Raw genomic sequence first — 18,187 nt, 5'->3', positions numbered from 1 at the left:
ATATTCAATGTGGTTGGTTTTTATTATTTATAAGAATTTTAATATACAAACTCTTTTCACCTGTCTAATAGTTAATAACTTATCAAAAGTTAATAGTAGTATCTTTAAAGTTCACTAGTATGATTGACAGGTTGTACAATAATAGTTTATACCCATAAGCGTAGGGAGGGAGGCAGGCAGCTGTCTCTACTGTAAGAGTTTTCCTCGCAAGATTTTCCATCAAATTATTGACTTTAACCTTAATATAATTAAAATATGAAGTAAATTGTTGTTCTCTTAATTCTTGAAAGTACACAATGAAAAATAATTTTAAAGGTAATTGTATTACCTATAGGCAATAGCTAAGAAAAAAAATTCAAGAACGGCCTCAATTCCTGGAACCCCAAGCTATTTAAGTAATGCAACCCCAGTTAGGAAGACCTTTGCAGGCTCATGTTAAAATACTATTCCAATATCACAATGCGTTCTGTTTGGTCTTACGTAATTTTTTAAAAATTTGTTACACAGGTCATAAATAAGAACCAAAAATTACATGGGGAAATAGTTGAATATATTAAAGTATTTGATGTATCGTGGTAGAATATTAATCACGCGAATTAAACAAAACATTAAAAGTGCAATAAACTCCCACACATATCCAAATCAAACAAGATCTAATTTTTCTAGCTGTGTGGAAAATCATAGATGCACAAAGACACAATTTGGTTGCCAGCCACCTTGTGCTTTCTTTATAGAATAAGTATAGTGATTTTTTGTGGCTGGTATTTTAAAATAAATCCAACATCATTGTAGTTAACATAAAATGAACTAAAAATATTGGATTTGACTTTAAACTCTAAATTTGTTATGAACTAATAAAATTTGTGTTTTATAACATAACTGATATAGATATTGAAACACTACTAAAATTTGACTTATACACTTTGAACAGTTAAACTCACATAGAGTATAAAACTTTTATTAAATAATAAATAAACTTTAAAATACATATATATATGTGTGTTAATTAAACATATAAGTTTTTAATATTACACACAATAACAGACAATAAAATTTTTAATATGTTAAAACTGTTGAGTCGACTTTTGTTCGGTAAAATTTTAATGCCGAATATAATGAATTTTATTGAGCTTCTAACGCAATCTTCTTGGTAGGTAATTTTTCTTTCTCTTTAGTTTCTAAATCATGACAATAATTAAGTCCATAACAATTGTATTAAATAAAATATTTTAACTTTATAATTACCTGGAATAGTTATTGGTAATTCATCTGATGGTACAGTTGGTAACATATCCATAGCTTTTTCGTGTTCTACAGTAATTAATTCATTTAATTCAGCTTCAACTGCTTCTTCATCCTCAGATGATAAGACTCCACTGAGTAAATCAGTTATTTCCTGTTTAAAAAATTGTTCTATTAGAAGAATTTTTAAAATATATTATTTAGATATAATTGTTTACTTTTTGTTTATCAATTCCTTCTTTAGTTTCATCCAAAAGTTGCTCAATATGTTCAATATTAAATAATTCATTTGCTTTTTTAAGGGCTATATTTCCAACCTTAAGACCTTCAATAACCTATACATAATTATTAGAATTTAATAAATTGTAAAAATCACAAAATTATATTCTAAGTAAATAAATACTTTGGCTTCTATTTGGGTGTATTCTAAATCTTGTATTAATTTTTCAATAGTATTCAAAGACGCTTCAGTACGCTCTAATTGCTCAGTTTGGTATTTTTTTTTTCTCAACAAAAGTTTTGCTTTACTGTAATGATGAACATCATAATTATTAAATAATTGGTGCTAAAATTGATAATTATACTAATAGCTACACCTATCCCCTCCTCCATGAGCAGAAAAATTTACTTTTTTTTGACTCAATTATTGCAATACTCTTTTAGATTTACAAATTATGAATCAAAAACATTATATTGATACTAATTAAAAATAACTGTTCAAAATGTTACGTTGATATTCAGTCACATAATCAATGAATTTAACTAAATAAATGTTTCTTTAATACATGCATCTTAATTCTCATTGAATCTTTTTATTTAAAGTTGTTTCAATGTTATACTTGGATAAGATGAAATTTAATAACGAATAATTTCTGACATACTCTTTTTTGTTTTCGGACAGTAGTCTTTTAGCGAGTTCTCTTTCGCTTTCTAGTAATTTTTCAACTCTCTGTTGGTATCGTTTTAAGGTATCTCTTTGCTGTTTCATTTGCTAAAAAATTTAAATAATATTCTTAAGAACACTGTACAAAAATGTCAAGTACTTAATACATGGTATACACAAAACACAGACTCATTACATATTGATTATTATTACCAGAACTGCTCGATCGTGGTCGGTAATACGAGAGACTTTGGGTTTTCCAAATAACATTCCCATATTGAAAAATGATTTTTTTATCAGCCTATGATGATCCAACAACGATTAACGTAACATAGAACAACCAATTTCAATCTCAGAAAATTATTAAGTTATAATGACCACATTAATAAGTAATTATTATCTTATAAATTTATGACTAATCAAATATCAACTTCCTATGTATCGAAATGGAATTCTTTTGTGAGGTAAAAAAATAAAATTAAACAATTTAAACACGATGAACATGAAAATTGAAAATATCAATGTTAAATGTTAATGATTAGTAGTGTGTAGCCTTAGTAAAGATAATAAATAATAATAAATTATTAATACATAATATTATCTTTAAATCTTTAATTGTAGTCTATAAATCGACTCAGGTTAATGCAGAATTTTATTCAGATAAGTATTAAGTTTAGTACATAATGTCAACAATAACAGATCAATTATGCATAGATAATATTTATATTTATATATCATCCTTGACTTTAATCATTGTGGCCACACAGCCTTACCATTTGGCATTTACTATATAGTGTACCCTGAAGCAGGCTGCAGCTATTCAGATCATCATCATCATATTATTATTATTATTTTCCATGATCATAATAATATTATTATACAATGAAGCTAGGTCACAACTAACCGGCATCTGCAACTTGAAGTCTGCGCCCCGCACGTGGCCGCACTGTTATCGTGGGCGTATCTAAGCAGCAGTGTGAATGTGTATTATTTTTCATATTATTATTATCGTCATAAAATCATAGTAACATTGTCTCTATGCGAATAATTAACAAATATTGTAATCTGTGAGGTGTTTTGATTGCTGTTTCCAATTTTCCACAGAAGAAAGAGGAACGTTCTGCTAAACGGTATGTAAGGCTGCTGGCCATGTCACTTTTTCTCTCTCAGACACTATCTCTATCTCTTTCTCACTGAGTAACCGAACGAATCGCATTAACGTGCCAGTGCGGTAACTGTAGGACACTGCCAATCACTGAACAGTAAACACTTAAACAGTGATGTTTTGGCGTTCTGCCGTTGTGTTGTACGTGTTGTTTAGTCCATAGCGTACCACCGTTCACCGGTTGTTGTGTGGCGCGCAGGACGCACTTTTATTTTTCCTGTTGTCTTTTGATTACGTTATTACTGTTCTTGTTTTAGTATTGACTTTTGTTTCTCAGACTAAATCGTTTGCTATCATCGTATTGATTAGTTTAACGTACAAGTAGGCTGTGTACAGTTTTCGTTTTTGCGCTCATCCGACGGTCGCTGTCGCGATAATATGTAAGTACTTAACATACAAGCTCGTATGATTCTTTATTGTTGTAACTTCGTCCTATTATTTCCACCCGTATACTGTGTGTTTATGTAGTGTGAAATGTGTGTTAGTCTGTGTGATGCGTCTATTGTAGGTTTACAGGATGTATAAAAGCAATCAAAAGTCGTCCGTGAGCCTTATCAAAACTGAGTCGCGTGGTATTGGTACTTACAAGATTTACGTCGTTCGTATACTAATTATGAACATTTTGTTCATAGTAATATACCAATAGTGGTATTTGTTACTCATTATCATGATTCGTGATGTAACGTCTATTTTACTTCATTCGAATGACATTTTAACTAGGATATTATCGTTTCATTACTATTCTTAAATTAAAACCACGTTATTATTACTAATGAAACACTGGTTATGGACGAAGTATAACGGTACATTTATGTCAAGTTTATTATGCTTATAATTTGTGAAGTGAGAAATATAGAATGTAAACACTAAACCCTATATTAACTTCTAAAACTGTATTTAAAAGATATTTAAAATTGCTTGTGTACTTTTAATGAAATTAAAAACTTATTTATTTGGGTAATATTGATGATTATTGAACCCTTATAATTTTTTTTTAATTTCAAAATTAGTAGTTAATGTTATGATTTATAGTTAAATGTAAGTATACCTACTTTATATATTTTATACTGTTTGTTTACTTTAGTAAAATTAGATATTTTAATTTATGTTATATTTTGATTGCATGATTTTATGTTATCTGAAATGACATTGTATGTATTGATTAGCATAATATTTAAAAAACTAATATTACTTATTTGAATACCTATTTTCTATTAGGGATGTTTTAAAATAAACTTAATTACCAAATATAAATAACTGTTTTTTAAAATTTTACTTCATTAATTATTTTATACTGCCAAAATTAATTTGTTGATACTTTTCCGTTATCCCTACTACCTCACCAATGCCGCCACTACCGGACTACAGTTCGCTCAATTACCTGTTGCCGACAGTTGTATTATTTTAAAATAATCCATCGTTGTATTTATTAATTTTAAAATAATTATGAATCTGTGGAATTTACCATTAATTTTGATGACTTTGTTTTATATTATAATAACTTTTAGAATTTTGCAACTGTAACTGTGATAATTTATTTATATTTATTTAATATCGTAATTAGACGTTTTTGTGATGATTTTGATGTTTTATACTATAACTCTCCACTACTGTGATAATTTATGTGATTACTGATAATAAATGTTATATTAATATACATTAAAATATAAATGGCAATTCATGACGTGTATTATGTATTAAAATATGGAATATCTGGATGGTACTGTAGTAGTCGAAATAACAGAATTGAGTAGTCGCGGAATTGGTGAGTTAGTCGAGATAACAGAATTGAGAGTCACGGTAGTAGGGATAACAGAAAAGTACCAATTTGTTTTATTATTGTAATAGATAAATTATATGTGGTGCCATTGATTAGAATTAATATATTTATAATCAATGGGTAAGTAGTATAAAAATCTGGCTATTTAAGAAAGTTTAGAAATACATATAATATCTAATTTATAATATTAATATCAATAATATCTAATAGACCATTATGATGACTATTAAGCGGTCTTATTATATATACATACATATAAGAAAAAAATTAAGATCTTGTAATAATGTTATAAAACAAGATATAATATTTATGTATAATATCTTATAAATCCATCACGTTTCATAACCATTAACTCATAATTAAATTATGCAATCTAAAACATTATACAGTTGTAAATTAACAAATGCATTACATTCTGGAACAAATGTTTAAAATTTTAATTGTGATGTCAATCAATACATTTTATTTAGACTGTAATGAATCTATAATGTTATTAAAGTTAAAATAAATAAATTAAGTAGGTATTTAAAATTATATCTTTGTTATAAAAATTATTAGTATGGTAAAGAATTTAAATTTTGCTACTTAGGACAAATCTTTAGAAAATAAAATACTGATATAAAATAAATGCATACCTAATATTAATTCAGATAGTTAGGTCATTAAAAAAAAATTACTTTTCTAAGATATATAAATATTTAAGAATTGAATAATATATTAATGTGTGTTTTTTTTCTAAAATTAACAAAATATGCAATTTTAATTTTGTTTTGATTATTGTCAATGTGTGGAACGAATTTCTCCCTTGTTTGCTATTTAGTTAGTTATAAATTTAAAGCATATAGATTGATATAAATAATTTTATAAACATATATGTATCCAATTATTTTCAAGCCATAGTTATGATTATGTTTTGCTATAGTATATAACTAGTATACTTTATTGTTTTGGAGTTTAATTAATTTATAACATTATTACCTAAGCTATTTTTTTTAAAGTATTAAAAAAAAACAAATGTCCTTGTTAGGATAACAAATGTAACAAATCAAGAACATTTTGAATAATTCATTTTTTAATGTTTACAATTCTTGATTATATTATTAAAACCTGAATGGCAGCGTTTCTTAAATTTTTTTTTTCTGTAGAACCCTTTTTGATATTCACTTTTATTATAAAATGGTGCAGAAATCTACTAATTAATTAAAAAATAATAATAAATAAATAATCAACAGGTAATGTCATCACTACGGTTTCTTCATATTTTTTTCATACTCTTCATTCTATAGCAAATATTCTTATTGTACCTTAGGGCATAGATTGTATATAACACAATAATAATTAAAAAAAACTTATCGTAGAACCACTTCATATATTTTTTTTTAGCTTCTTTTAGGATTATTTGCATTAAAAATTATAATTATTTCATAAAATAAAAATGTGTTAAAGATATTTAATTAAAAAAATATGTTAAAATAAAAATAATTATACTGAGATCACTTAAATTAAACTAAATTTTAATTTTAATGATATAAGTTTTAATTGCTTTTTATTATTACAAATATTCTTAATATTGGGCTTTATTGATGAAATTGTACAAACCTTTTTTCCCCCACTAGCCGCTTCTAATCTTTAAATAAATATTTTAAAGTAATTTTCTTGAAATTTTGAAGAAATTACTTAAGCTTTGCTGAACCCTGAAGTAATCTTTGTGGATCATAGTTTAAGGAACACCGCTCTATAGTCTATAAGCATAGGTAAACTTTGGTTTATTGATAACATTGAACGTTTAATTGAATTACCTCACCAGTTACCGTGGTAATTTTATACAGAATACTTGTATGAGAATTATAAACTAACCAATGTATAACACTATACTTTATTACATATTATTTACAAGAATAACCTCGAGCGACTTTAGATTTTTGTCAGGTACGGTCACACATTATCCCACTAAATATTCATTTTTGTCATCATTGTCATCAGCTTTTGTTTCTAATAATCAATCATGTCTAAAAATTGGCTTATTATGTTGGCCAAGTTCAAGCTTGACAGTTGTCGAAATAAAATGATGCTCTTGATATCACTTTAGTTAGAAACATGGCCTCACCTTTTGTCACGACTATAACACCGAAATCTAACCTCCATTTGAGGTTACTGTTTAATAAGATACAGTGACATGTATAAACATTAAAAAAAATTTTCCTTATTACTCTGTTAAAGTACAATTTTCCTTAAGTGTTATGACACTGGTTTTATACGCTGCGGAGAAACCATACCTTTAAAAATTGAATATTTGAAATATTGTTCTTTAAATTTGGAGATTATAGTTATGAAATTCAATTTTGTTATAAGTGCCTAATCACACAATATGTTTAAATAAAACAAATTTTCTAAATTGAATATATTATGTATAATGCTATTTACTAATGCACTGTTTATTTTTATAATCTTAATCAATAAAAATAAATTAAATGCTTATTATTTATCTATTTTTGTTTTTATTTTTATTTTAGGACCTAATCAAGAACTATTTATTGAATATTCGGTTATAAATTGCGTATCAAAAACCATCATGCTCAGAGATCGTGAATAAAATAGGTATCTAGTATCTATATAACTATTACATTTTTAAAGTAAAACTGTAATAGACTGATTTTTTATGTCAGTAATTTGTATTAGATATGATAAATCAAAAATATTGATTTATATTAATTAGTAATTTAAACTATTAAAATAGTTATTTTTATTTTTAAATAGAGTATTCCTAAAATCCCTTTAAAATGTATGGAATGACATCGGCAATAAGTGATGCTCTTCCGACAGACATTGATATACAGTTAACAAAATCATTAGATGATGCTCTTTCAAAAGAAAAAGTTATTACTACTGATGAAGATTTATCTCAAAGGCTTGAAGTATTATCAATGCTTAATAATTTGGCTAAAGAATGGATACGTGAAGTAAGTATGGAAAGAAATTTACCTGAAATAACTGCTGAAAATGTTGGAGGTTTAGTATGTACGTTTGGATCATATCGTCTTGGCGTTTATCATAAAGGTGCTGATATTGATGCAATTGTCATTGTCCCTAGACATATAACTAGAAATGATTACTTTGCAACATTCTATAATAAGTTAAAAGAAAATCCTAATATAAACAATGTTCGAGCTGTTGAAGAAGCTTTTGTTCCAGTGATTAAAATGATAATACAAGGCATTGAAATTGATATGTTGTTTGCACGCCTTGCTTTAAAAGAAGTACACGAAGATACTGATTTGCAACAAGATGATCTATTGAGAAATTTGAATCCTAAATGTGTACGAAGTTTAAATGGATGTCGTGTAACAGATTCTATTTTACGATTAGTTCCAAATCGAGAATCCTTCAAGAAAACATTAATTGCAATAAAATTATGGGCTAAACGTCATAGAGTTTATTCAAATGCATTAGGATACCTGGGAGGAGTTTCTTGGGCAATGTTAGTAGCAAGAGTATGCCAGTTATATCCAAATGCAGCACCAGCAACTTTAATACACAAATTTTTTTTAATATTTTCTAAGTGGCAATGGCCTCAACCTGTATTATTGAAACCATCATATTTTATGGATCTTGGATATCCAGTTTGGGACCCAAGAGTAAACATGGCGGATCGTAATCATGTTATGCCTATTATAACTCCAGTTTATCCTCAACAAAATTCAACTTTTAATGTTACTCATTCCACACTAGCTATTATACAAGATGAATTTAAAACAAGTTTAGACATTATGGGAGAAATTTTAACTGGAGAGTCTAGTTGGTCAAAAATTTTTCAACCATCTAAATTTTTCACAAAATATAGATATTTTTTGGCCATAACTGTATTTGCTAACTGCGATGAAGAATTACTTGAATGGAGAGGGTTAGTTGAATCAAGGCTTCGGTTTTTACCTACATCTTTAGAAGAAATTGAATGTGTCCAAAGATCACATTTAAATCCTGACCAGTTTGTCTTACCTTATGAAAAATCACAAGGAAGGCCATCATCAGTTTGGTTTGTTGGTCTAGAAATATCAAAGTCAAATGGTACAGTAGTTCAATTAGATTTTAGTACTCATATCCGAGATTTTTGCTTATTAGTGAAAAGTAGAGCTCATACCATTTTTAAAGCTGGAATGGATATACAAGTTAACCATTTGAAAAGAAAAGATTTAAAGGATTATGTACCTGATGAGTTGAAAAAAGAAAAAGCTATTCCAAATACTGTTGGTAGTAAAATTATTGCTCGATTATCAACTGAGGGTAGACATTCTGTATCGGAGTTAGTTGATGAATCTCAAAAGAGTCCTACCTCTAGGAAACGTAGTGGTGAAGATTGTATTGATGATAATATCATTAAAAAAAACCTATTGTCAAATGAAGAAAAAATATTCGTCTTGGGATCAGTGGAATCTCATAGAAGTCCATCATCTGAAATTAAATCAAATAACCTAGTAAATACTCTATTATCAACCGAAAAAGAAAATCATTCAATATCGACCGGAAATGAAATCAAAGAAAATTTAAATATTGTAAAAGAATCTCTATTGCCAACGGAAGACAAACATTCCACTGTTGAATTGGAAGATTCCCTGACTAGTCCAGTAACAAATAAATGCTGCGCTGATGATGAAAATGATGAGAATGATCAGAAAAAATTAAGGCTTCTTCATCCAACTGTTGCCTAATTACCCATGTGTTCATATGAAATAAATCTTTAAATTAAAATATATATATATATATAAAAAAAAAATATATTTAATATACATATAAAAAAAAAATTTAAAAAAAAAAAAAAAAAAAAAAAAAAAAAAAAAAAAAAAAAATGCCCATCATATTATACATTTTTTTTTTTTTTTGTAAAATAGTAAATTATTTCTTATTCTGTTATATTGTAATTTCTTTGCAATACAACAACAGACTTAGATTCATATTTAAACAGCATCATGGGTATGTTTTGGTGCGGATTTAATGGATTCAACCAATTGAACATTGAATCAAACGTCGATTTAGATTTTCATGCTTATGGCAATGAAGGAAATTATGGTGAAATTCGACAAGTGGCATTTTCTTGGAGTACTGCTTCTATTTTGACAAGTATTCAATTTAATTAATTAATTAATTATTTATTTTTTATTAATGAATATTGTATATATTTAATTAAAGATTCTGGTAAAATTGTCATGAGTGGCCTCATCAACAAAAAAACGATTAATTTTGAAATATTGGATGATTTAGAATATGGTCCTTTTAAATCTGTATGTTGTTATTAAAATCTAATAAGATTTGAGTATTGTGTTTAAATTGTACCATAATCATTATGTTTAGATTTCTTCATCTGAATCAAATATATTAGCTGTTGATTCAGTTGGCAATTGTTGGTCGTATTCAAAATGTAATGTCAAATGGAATAATATAACTTCAATATTACAAAGAGAGGAGCAAGACTCTGAAGACTCTGTATCCAAAAATCAAAGTCAACCATCTATTAATCATGTATGCTGTAGTGATACAACTCATCTAGCAGTTACATATAATGGTATTTATTAATTTCAAAATTGTTTTTTATAAACTTGATAATAAGTGGTTTTTGGTATAGACATTTATTCAATTCCAACTAAAATATTCAATTCAAAATTCAAAATCACTCAAGTATCCTGTGGCTTTGAACATATAGTTATTTTATTGGAAACTGGTTGCTTATATACACAAGGATCCAGTAGGTAAGCTATTTTTAACTCCTAATGTTATATTTTGTGTTTTATTATATCAAATTTTACAAACAATTAAACCAATATTATAAAATAAGGTATATTTAAAATTTTAAAATTTACAATAATACTTACAGCCGAGGTCAATTAGGTCATGGTGAATTAAATGAAGAAGATCATCCACGACTTCTAAAATCTCTAGATGGTATTCGAGTTATTAATATTTCTGCTGGTGGCTGGCATACTGCTGCGATTACAGAGTATAATGATCTCTATATGTGGGGCTGGAATCATTCTGGGCAATTAGGAATTTCAAATTTTTCAGGTAAATCAAATTGTAATAATAAAATCTTAAAATTTAATAAATGAACTTAGAATTTCACAATGTATATTATATGTTTAATTCTTGTAGAAGTGATTCAAAATATGTATTTGATTATTTTTAGAAAATAATATAAATGATATGTATTGTATGCGATTATTTACATATTAATTAAACTATTTTTAGCGTTTTACTACCTGATACTGTTACTAATTATCAGCTAATTTAAGGTTGATTGTTTTTTATGACTTATTTGGTTTACGGCACTAAAAAAGTATTCAAATTAGTTAAAACAGGTGAAATATCATGTTAGATATTTTTAATGGTTTTTTAATAATTATAAGTAATTTATAACATTTTTACAGAAAGTGATGGTACAATAATGGCTTCAGAACCTGTACTGATTGATTGGGAAGAAGAGACAGATATTGAACAAGTGAGTTTGGGGGCAAGACATTCAATGGTTCTAACTAAAAACAATATACTTTGGGGTTGTGGGTGGAATGCTCACAAACAACTTGGTATTGAGACATCCCAATTAACTTGTGATAGGATGATTAATTTGAGTAATTTATCACCATTGTTGAAATGCAATTTAAGGAAAATCGTCAAAGTAGTATGTGGTGCATGGAATAGTGCCTTGCTGTTAAGTAAATGATTTTTTACCCTATTTTAATGAAATTATTCTAAAAAAAATTTAATGTGTGAATTAGTAGCTGGGTTTTGTGAAAAGCAATTTTTAGGATTACAAAATTTGTTGTATAAGAGATAATGTCTATATTCTCATTACTATAATTCAAACATAAATTCTTTTTACAATAGATTTTGAAAATGTTTTCAAATTATTATGAGACATACATTTTATACTAAGCATCAAATTTAAATTATTTGAAATTTTCCAAGTATTTAAATTATTTGCTTTCTTATATTTTTACTTATATCAACTTTAAATGTCTCTGTGATTTAATTTGATTAAAAATGTATTAATTTGGGTAAATTTCAACTTGTGAGGAAATTAATATTTGTAATATTTTAAATTATCTAGAATTGAAAAACAACAATAGCTTTAATTAAATATGTGTACTTCTTCATTGAACAAAATATGGTATGGATGAAAATAGTTAAAAAGTGTTAAACAATTGGAAAGTTTAAATTAACATATATATATATGTATACATGTATTGTTATTTATTATTTTTGATTTGAAATAAACAATTTGAATATAATTTGTGTAATTATTTTATGCATTAACCCTTACTGTTGTCTATCCATATTAGTATATTAATAAAAATATTGCTTTTCAATTTATATATAGTGTGTTATATGTTATTTACTTTGAAATTTACATTTTACAGTTTACACTTATGTACACAATGTACTAAAGGAAATTGTTCTTACACAAAAATACAATAATTTTACATACTTCATTGATTATAAATATTAATATTTATTATCAATGATACATAATTATGTAATATATTTAATTGATGCTACAATATGTAGTTAAAAGTGCTTAGCTAATTTTGGTTGTAATGTTTGTTCAAAATAAACAATAATTAGAGTATGTACTCTTATCAAAAGTGAAATTTAATTAGGTTACAATTTTAGTTTTAAGGTTTAAAATTACATAGGTACCATGATGTTCATTGTTTAAAAAATTAAAAATCGAGGAGATAGTTAATATGGGAACTATATGTTATTAGCATAGACAAATGATATTAGTATTACAAGACATAATTACTTAGTCAGGTTTGATCGTTGATTGTGTATTTTTATCAGAAGATATAAAATAAAATAAAATTTAAAAATAAGTACCTAATGAGTAATGATAATTAAATAATTTAAATTCCACCTGGTAATAACAGTAAGCGGTCTTGAAGTTATGAGCAGTAGCAGATGAAGCTACTAATATGAGTCATGTTCTTAATATCAAGTTCTAAGAAAAGGCTTTGGAAAAAAAAGTCTGTACTATTCGGTAATTATTAATTAGGTACTTGGGAGACATGCTATATAAATGACTGATATGGAATAACCTTAATTGAAGTAAAATATTAATTCTTAATGTTTATATATTATAAGTAATATATTATGTTACCTATTATAATGACTAGGCTTGGTCTTCTTTTTACTTAATAACTATATTTACCAGTCTTAAAGTCAAATTATTACCTAATTTATAAAACTATTTTTAAGCCTATTTTAATGTATGAACTACAGCTTCAGGGCACATCAAAAATATCTAATTCAAAAATCATTCAAGAGCACTTCATTACTTCAAGGTTTAATTACACCAATGCTTCACCATTTATATCTAATTTTAACTATATAAAATTTTAATATTAAAACTATTTCTTCAGAAACACATTTTATGTGATTTAATAAATGGCTTCAAAGTTTTTCCAATTTCATAAAGGATCTTTCCATTCTAATAATCAGGATATTTTTCGGTACTCTAGATGTTAAAAAGTTAATGGTGTTGTGAGTTTATGACCTGTTACAAATATAATATTTAAGGCTGTAACCCATAAGTATAAAAAAATATTCCATAAGCAAATATATAAAAAACATTAGCCCAAATAAATTTTGCAAAAATAAAGTATTTTTTATAAAAATCATATAATTATTGATATTTAGTTTTTTGTGGTTATAAAATTTGTCTATTATACAAAATAGATAATTTGCACTTTTGGATTTTACTGATACTAAATCTCATAACAAAATATTTCTGAAAAAAAAAAATAAAATATAATTAATCAAGTCAAGTATTGCTGGAATGGGCATCCTTTTATGTTACACTTCTTCATACTGTATAAGCTTGTTTAATGTTTTGTTTTTTAGTATAGTATTGTTTCTACTTTTTACCACTTAAAAATAAAGAAATTATTTTGAAATTATATTAATGTCTTTGATTGATGAAAGCACAGAATATAAAAATGATGAAAGTGACAAGCTATTTTTATTTTTTAATTATTAATGTTTTTTTTCAAATGTCAACATTTAAATTTGAATGACCATTGGCCACTATAATACTATATAGACTTACTATGTAGAGTGTTTGCTACCGGGTATATTGTAAAAACTTTTTTGAGTATTTCTTCCAGATAATATTGTGTTAAGAGCATGAATAAAGATATATCTATATATCTTTGTGGTTAATAGGACAAAATAAAATCAATTTGATTATTTTAAAACGTACAGTTTTTATTTTATCTTCAGCTTATAAATTATAATATTAAATTATTTTGTAATTTATGAATCATAAGTATTATTATTTAAATTGTATTAAAACATTTATATTACTAAAAAAAAAATTATTCCATGAAAATTATATAACCTTACTTTTTTGTGGGATCTGATAACGTTCTCGTACTTACGTATGGATATGGTAATGGTTATACTTTAACCTATTCATTAAATTAATAATTTTCAATTCACACTTGTCATTTTTCATTCACACTTCTGTGTCAATCTCAATTTTTTTTGCTTTTGGCTGTTTGAATTACCAGAAACTTTACTCAATCGAAATGGTAAGATGTTTTTATTGCTATTGAATCATTTAATGTATAAAAATATTTCAACCGGCGTTTTTCTGAAAATACTCGACAAACATGTAGGTAGACAATGGCGCCGATATATTTTGAAACATCTATGACAATTTTATTTTGTGTCAATTATATCCACCAACCTACTAATAAAAATATTCCTCTTCAAAATAATATATAAAATAGCGATTCTTTAACCGTGCATAATAAGCACATCCGAGAGAGTAGTGGCCCCATTACATATATATATTTTATATAATTTAAAGGTTTAATATTTTAAATATTTAATGATACCTAAATATATTATCTTCTTAATCAAGTTTCATGTGTTGCACAAATGTAAATGACTTCATTAACCATGGACCATAAATACCAAATAGTGGTGGCGCCAAATTGTATGATATAATTTAATCACTGTATGTTTTGTAATAACTGAGGTCCCTATTTTCTTCACATTATACTCACTCACCTACATATTTGTCTATGAAAAATTTCATAAGCTAAACAGACTTTCAGTGCCATTACATATAGAGATGTGTGTGTGGTTTTGGCACATTACGGTATTACAATTCTATACATTAATGTATTTATATACATGTATATTAAATAAGTAATATATCTTATTATAATTGTATTTTTGCATTTGTCATATGTAATGTTTTGACTTTGTTTGGACAGGCATCAGTTGCGACCAAATTCCGCCCACTTTTTGATCGAGTTTTGGTCAAACGTTTGGATGCTGTGAAACAAAGTAAAGGAGGTATAATGTTGCCAGAAAGTGCTTCGAAAAAAGTTCTCGAGGCAACTGTTGTAGCTGTAGGACCCGGCGCAAGAAATCAGGTACAAAATAGGTTTATTAATTATTACATAGATAGATAAATTCATAATTATTTGTATTAATTTAAGGATGGAAAATCAATACCAGTTGATGTTAAAGTTGGCGACCGAGTATTATTACCTGAATATGGTGGTACTAAAATTCAATTGGATGATGATGATTCATACACAATTTTCAAAGAATCAGAATTATTAGCAAAAGTAGAGTAATTATAAATAATATGTTTCACAATTATAATTCGACTGATTAATTTAGTGGGAAATAGTTACGTTCACATTTGTTTAAAATTTAAAAGAATTCCACCGTTTTACTTCTGATTGTGCTTGAAATAGCTGTACTCGTTTTGAATATAATTTATGTCTTAATGTTTTTTATTATTTATATTTAAAATAAACTAGTTTTGAAAATTGAAGTATCATTTTATTTTTACTATGAAATTCCTTATAAAAGTTGTGTTGGTCAATAGATAAAATTAATAAAAATAATAAAAATTAATAAAATTAATTAATAGAACGTATTTATCAAATATGTTCTGAATAAATTTATATATTTTGTGATAACTGATGCTAAATAATGTTGTTTTATTTAAACTAAATTATTGAGTATTTTTAAAGTTAACATGTATCTATATGAATTTTTATAAAAAGTACTAATACCTTTCTGGTATATTTTGTATACATGAAGAAATTCAATTAATATTGTAAATATATTTGATCAAATAATTATAGTTTTTAGAAAACATATTTCACATTTTTGGCCAATTATAAATTTATAATGTGGTGATTATAATGAAGAATAACTTCATCTCTTCTGCCTGTCGCCATTTTATTATATAATAGCTAAAGTATTTGATATTAGTGTTAAATATCTGATGGTGAACTAAATTTTTTTCATTGAGGTAAAGTTGATCATTTTGATAATTTAAAATAGAGACAGTTTTTATTTTGCCAAAATAATAATATTGAAGAACAATTGGTTGAAATAATATTTTGACCACAAAATATATAATGTTATACTGTTATTTATGAAAGATATTTATTATGAGAAGCAATATTTTCTTTCTGTTGAAACTTTCCATTTAAAAGTATTTATGTCAACACATCTTAATTTAATTTATAATAATAAATTGATTTTGTTATGACAATGAAATTACATTATTACGATACCGCGGCTGTGTGAGTTGTATTCAATAATTAATATTAATTGGTATCGTACCATGCCATCACGATCTCAGACCATGTAACATAAATCCATTTTAAACATATATAATAGTATAAGCGTGTTAAGATAAAATAAGTGGTATAACTAGGATCACTATATTATCTGTTATGTAATCAGGTAGTTAAATTTTACAGCCTAAACAAGCGCAAATATAAAAATTTGAATAAGTTAATATTTATAGCATTTAATTTTCAGTATATTTATCGGTTATCTATCATATGATTTATGTTATATATTTATATCTTTGTATGATATATTGATTTGTAGATATTTTTTTATTTGTTTAATTCATTTATTAGATTTCAACCCTAATTACAGCTTTGTCGAGTACTCATTAAATTCGTAATAAAAAGTGTAAAAATTGATAATACGAAAAAGTGTTTAAGTGATTATAAGTATTTCTGGTACCAGTTTTAGAATTATTAAATAAATAGTACCTAACATCAACAAGTTCTATATAGCAATCAAAAAAAAAAATTAGTTTTTCCTTTTCTAAACCATTCTTGTTTATACGAATCAGTAAATATCTACATTTTAATAACATTAAAAATAACAATACGTTTTAAACATATAATGACCTTTGAATCGTAATTCAAAGATTTTTATATCTTAAACTTTTTGGATAAATATCGGTGCTCAAATAGCCTTTGGTAATTTTAGGATAAAAAATGGTACCCACATTTAAACAATATGATATGCATTTTATTATAATTCCATACTACTAAAGTACCGATGATCAGGTACCTTATGCTTGAATACTTTTACTTAAGTATTTTACAAGACTACTAACCAAACACCATTATATAATAAATATTTTTTCTATATGTATCCAATGTTCATTAAATTAAAAATCGTAACGTTCATAAGACATTTAATACTCTAGGTTTTAGATATAGGATATAGATACCAGATATTTATTTGTTCCTGTCTCTTATCAAGAACAATTTATATTGAGGTATTTATTGATTTATTTTTGATAAATTTATATTTATGGCATGGACAATAGTTATGAAAGAGAGCCTAAATAAAATAAATTTTTAGACTCTAGCATTTAGGTGATGGGTGTGAACTATGATGACTAAAATATAGCTATTAGCTACTACTATAGCATATAAAGAAACCATGATCTTAATTATAATTATATTTATAATTTATCTTAAATATTGTAAAAGAAACTCAAGATTTGTAAATAATTACAATGTTTTGTGAATGTAAAAAATACACTTAGAGAAACCACAAAAAAAATTATGGTTATATTCTAGAATCTTCATTCTATAGGTATCTATTAGTATTACCTATGGTATAGATTGACGTTTATCTATAATTGTGTAAGAAACTATCATTTTATATAGCTTATAGGTGTTTGTAATAATCATTTACTACACACAAAAGACGAGCATGTGACTGCAAGAAACAATATAATTGCCTAAACACAACTCCTAAAATGACACGTTTGAGGCCTTAA

General features: G+C 25.9%; 4 protein-coding genes across 5 annotated transcripts; 3 read left to right on the top strand and 1 right to left on the bottom strand.

The window, feature by feature from the left end:
* Positions 1-1,012: 1,012 nt before the first annotated feature.
* On the bottom strand, positions 1,013-2,653 carry LOC112600361 (charged multivesicular body protein 6-A). Its single transcript, XM_025347554.1, has 6 exons — positions 2,339-2,653; positions 2,124-2,233; positions 1,646-1,769; positions 1,461-1,577; positions 1,246-1,396; positions 1,013-1,178 (listed from the first exon to the last, which is right to left on the bottom strand). Exons 1-6 carry the CDS (start codon positions 2,399-2,401, stop codon positions 1,123-1,125), a joined length of 621 nt encoding a protein of 206 aa, XP_025203339.1. The 5' UTR covers positions 2,402-2,653; the 3' UTR covers positions 1,013-1,122.
* A 425-nt stretch (positions 2,654-3,078) lies between these two features.
* Positions 3,079-9,847, top strand: LOC112600337 (poly(A) polymerase type 3). Of its 2 annotated transcripts, none has more exons than XM_025347543.1 (3): positions 3,079-3,255; positions 7,584-7,668; positions 7,828-9,847. In XM_025347543.1, exon 3 carries the CDS (start codon positions 7,851-7,853, stop codon positions 9,774-9,776), a length of 1,926 nt encoding a protein of 641 aa, XP_025203328.1. In that variant the 5' UTR covers positions 3,079-3,255; positions 7,584-7,668; positions 7,828-7,850; the 3' UTR covers positions 9,777-9,847. The 2 variants fall into 2 exon arrangements, with proteins under 2 accessions (XP_025203328.1, XP_025203323.1); XM_025347538.1 differs by lacking the exon at positions 3,079-3,255 and adding an exon at positions 3,363-3,670.
* Positions 9,848-9,916: 69 nt separating this feature from the next.
* On the top strand, positions 9,917-12,283 carry LOC112600353 (RCC1 domain-containing protein 1-like). Its single transcript, XM_025347549.1, has 6 exons — positions 9,917-10,185; positions 10,255-10,346; positions 10,417-10,627; positions 10,688-10,811; positions 10,937-11,124; positions 11,487-12,283. The coding sequence occupies exons 1-6, from the start codon at positions 10,035-10,037 to the stop codon at positions 11,777-11,779; spliced, it is 1,059 nt and encodes a 352-aa protein (XP_025203334.1). The 5' UTR covers positions 9,917-10,034; the 3' UTR covers positions 11,780-12,283.
* Positions 12,284-14,517: 2,234 nt separating this feature from the next.
* Positions 14,518-15,867, top strand: LOC112594295 (10 kDa heat shock protein, mitochondrial-like). The gene is made up of 3 exons (XM_025339007.1): positions 14,518-14,648; positions 15,342-15,503; positions 15,570-15,867. Exons 1-3 carry the CDS (start codon positions 14,646-14,648, stop codon positions 15,708-15,710), a joined length of 306 nt encoding a protein of 101 aa, XP_025194792.1. The 5' UTR covers positions 14,518-14,645; the 3' UTR covers positions 15,711-15,867.
* The last annotated feature ends 2,320 nt before the right edge of the window (positions 15,868-18,187 follow it).

This window comes from Melanaphis sacchari, unplaced genomic scaffold (assembly GCF_002803265.2).
Source record: "Melanaphis sacchari strain LSU unplaced genomic scaffold, SCAv2.0 Contig0_pilon_pilon, whole genome shotgun sequence".
NCBI classification, from domain to species: Eukaryota; Metazoa; Arthropoda; class Insecta; order Hemiptera; family Aphididae; genus Melanaphis; species Melanaphis sacchari.
This window is presented reverse-complemented; position numbering and strand designations above follow the sequence as displayed.

Bases quoted from the DNA above. Each gene is read 5' to 3' on its own strand.
- LOC112594295 (XM_025339007.1), top strand. The intron at 15,504-15,569 runs GTACAAAATAGG...TATTAATTTAAG, and splicing joins GACCCGGCGCAAGAAATCAG to GATGGAAAATCAATACCAGT.
- LOC112600337 (XM_025347543.1), top strand. From the start codon at position 7,851: ATGTATGGAATGACATCGGCAATAAGTGATGCTCTTCCGACAGACATT.
- LOC112600353 (XM_025347549.1), top strand. From the start codon at position 10,035: ATGGGTATGTTTTGGTGCGGATTTAATGGATTCAACCAATTGAACATT. The intron at 10,347-10,416 runs GTATGTTGTTAT...CATTATGTTTAG, and splicing joins AATATGGTCCTTTTAAATCT to ATTTCTTCATCTGAATCAAA. The intron at 10,812-10,936 runs GTAAGCTATTTT...TAATACTTACAG, and splicing joins TATACACAAGGATCCAGTAG to CCGAGGTCAATTAGGTCATG.
- LOC112600361 (XM_025347554.1), bottom strand. From the start codon at position 2,401: ATGGGAATGTTATTTGGAAAACCCAAAGTCTCTCGTATTACCGACCAC. The intron at 2,234-2,338 runs GTAATAATAATC...TAAATTTTTTAG, and splicing joins ACCACGATCGAGCAGTTCTG to CAAATGAAACAGCAAAGAGA. The intron at 1,179-1,245 runs GTAATTATAAAG...GTCATGATTTAG, and splicing joins ATTACCAATAACTATTCCAG to AAACTAAAGAGAAAGAAAAA.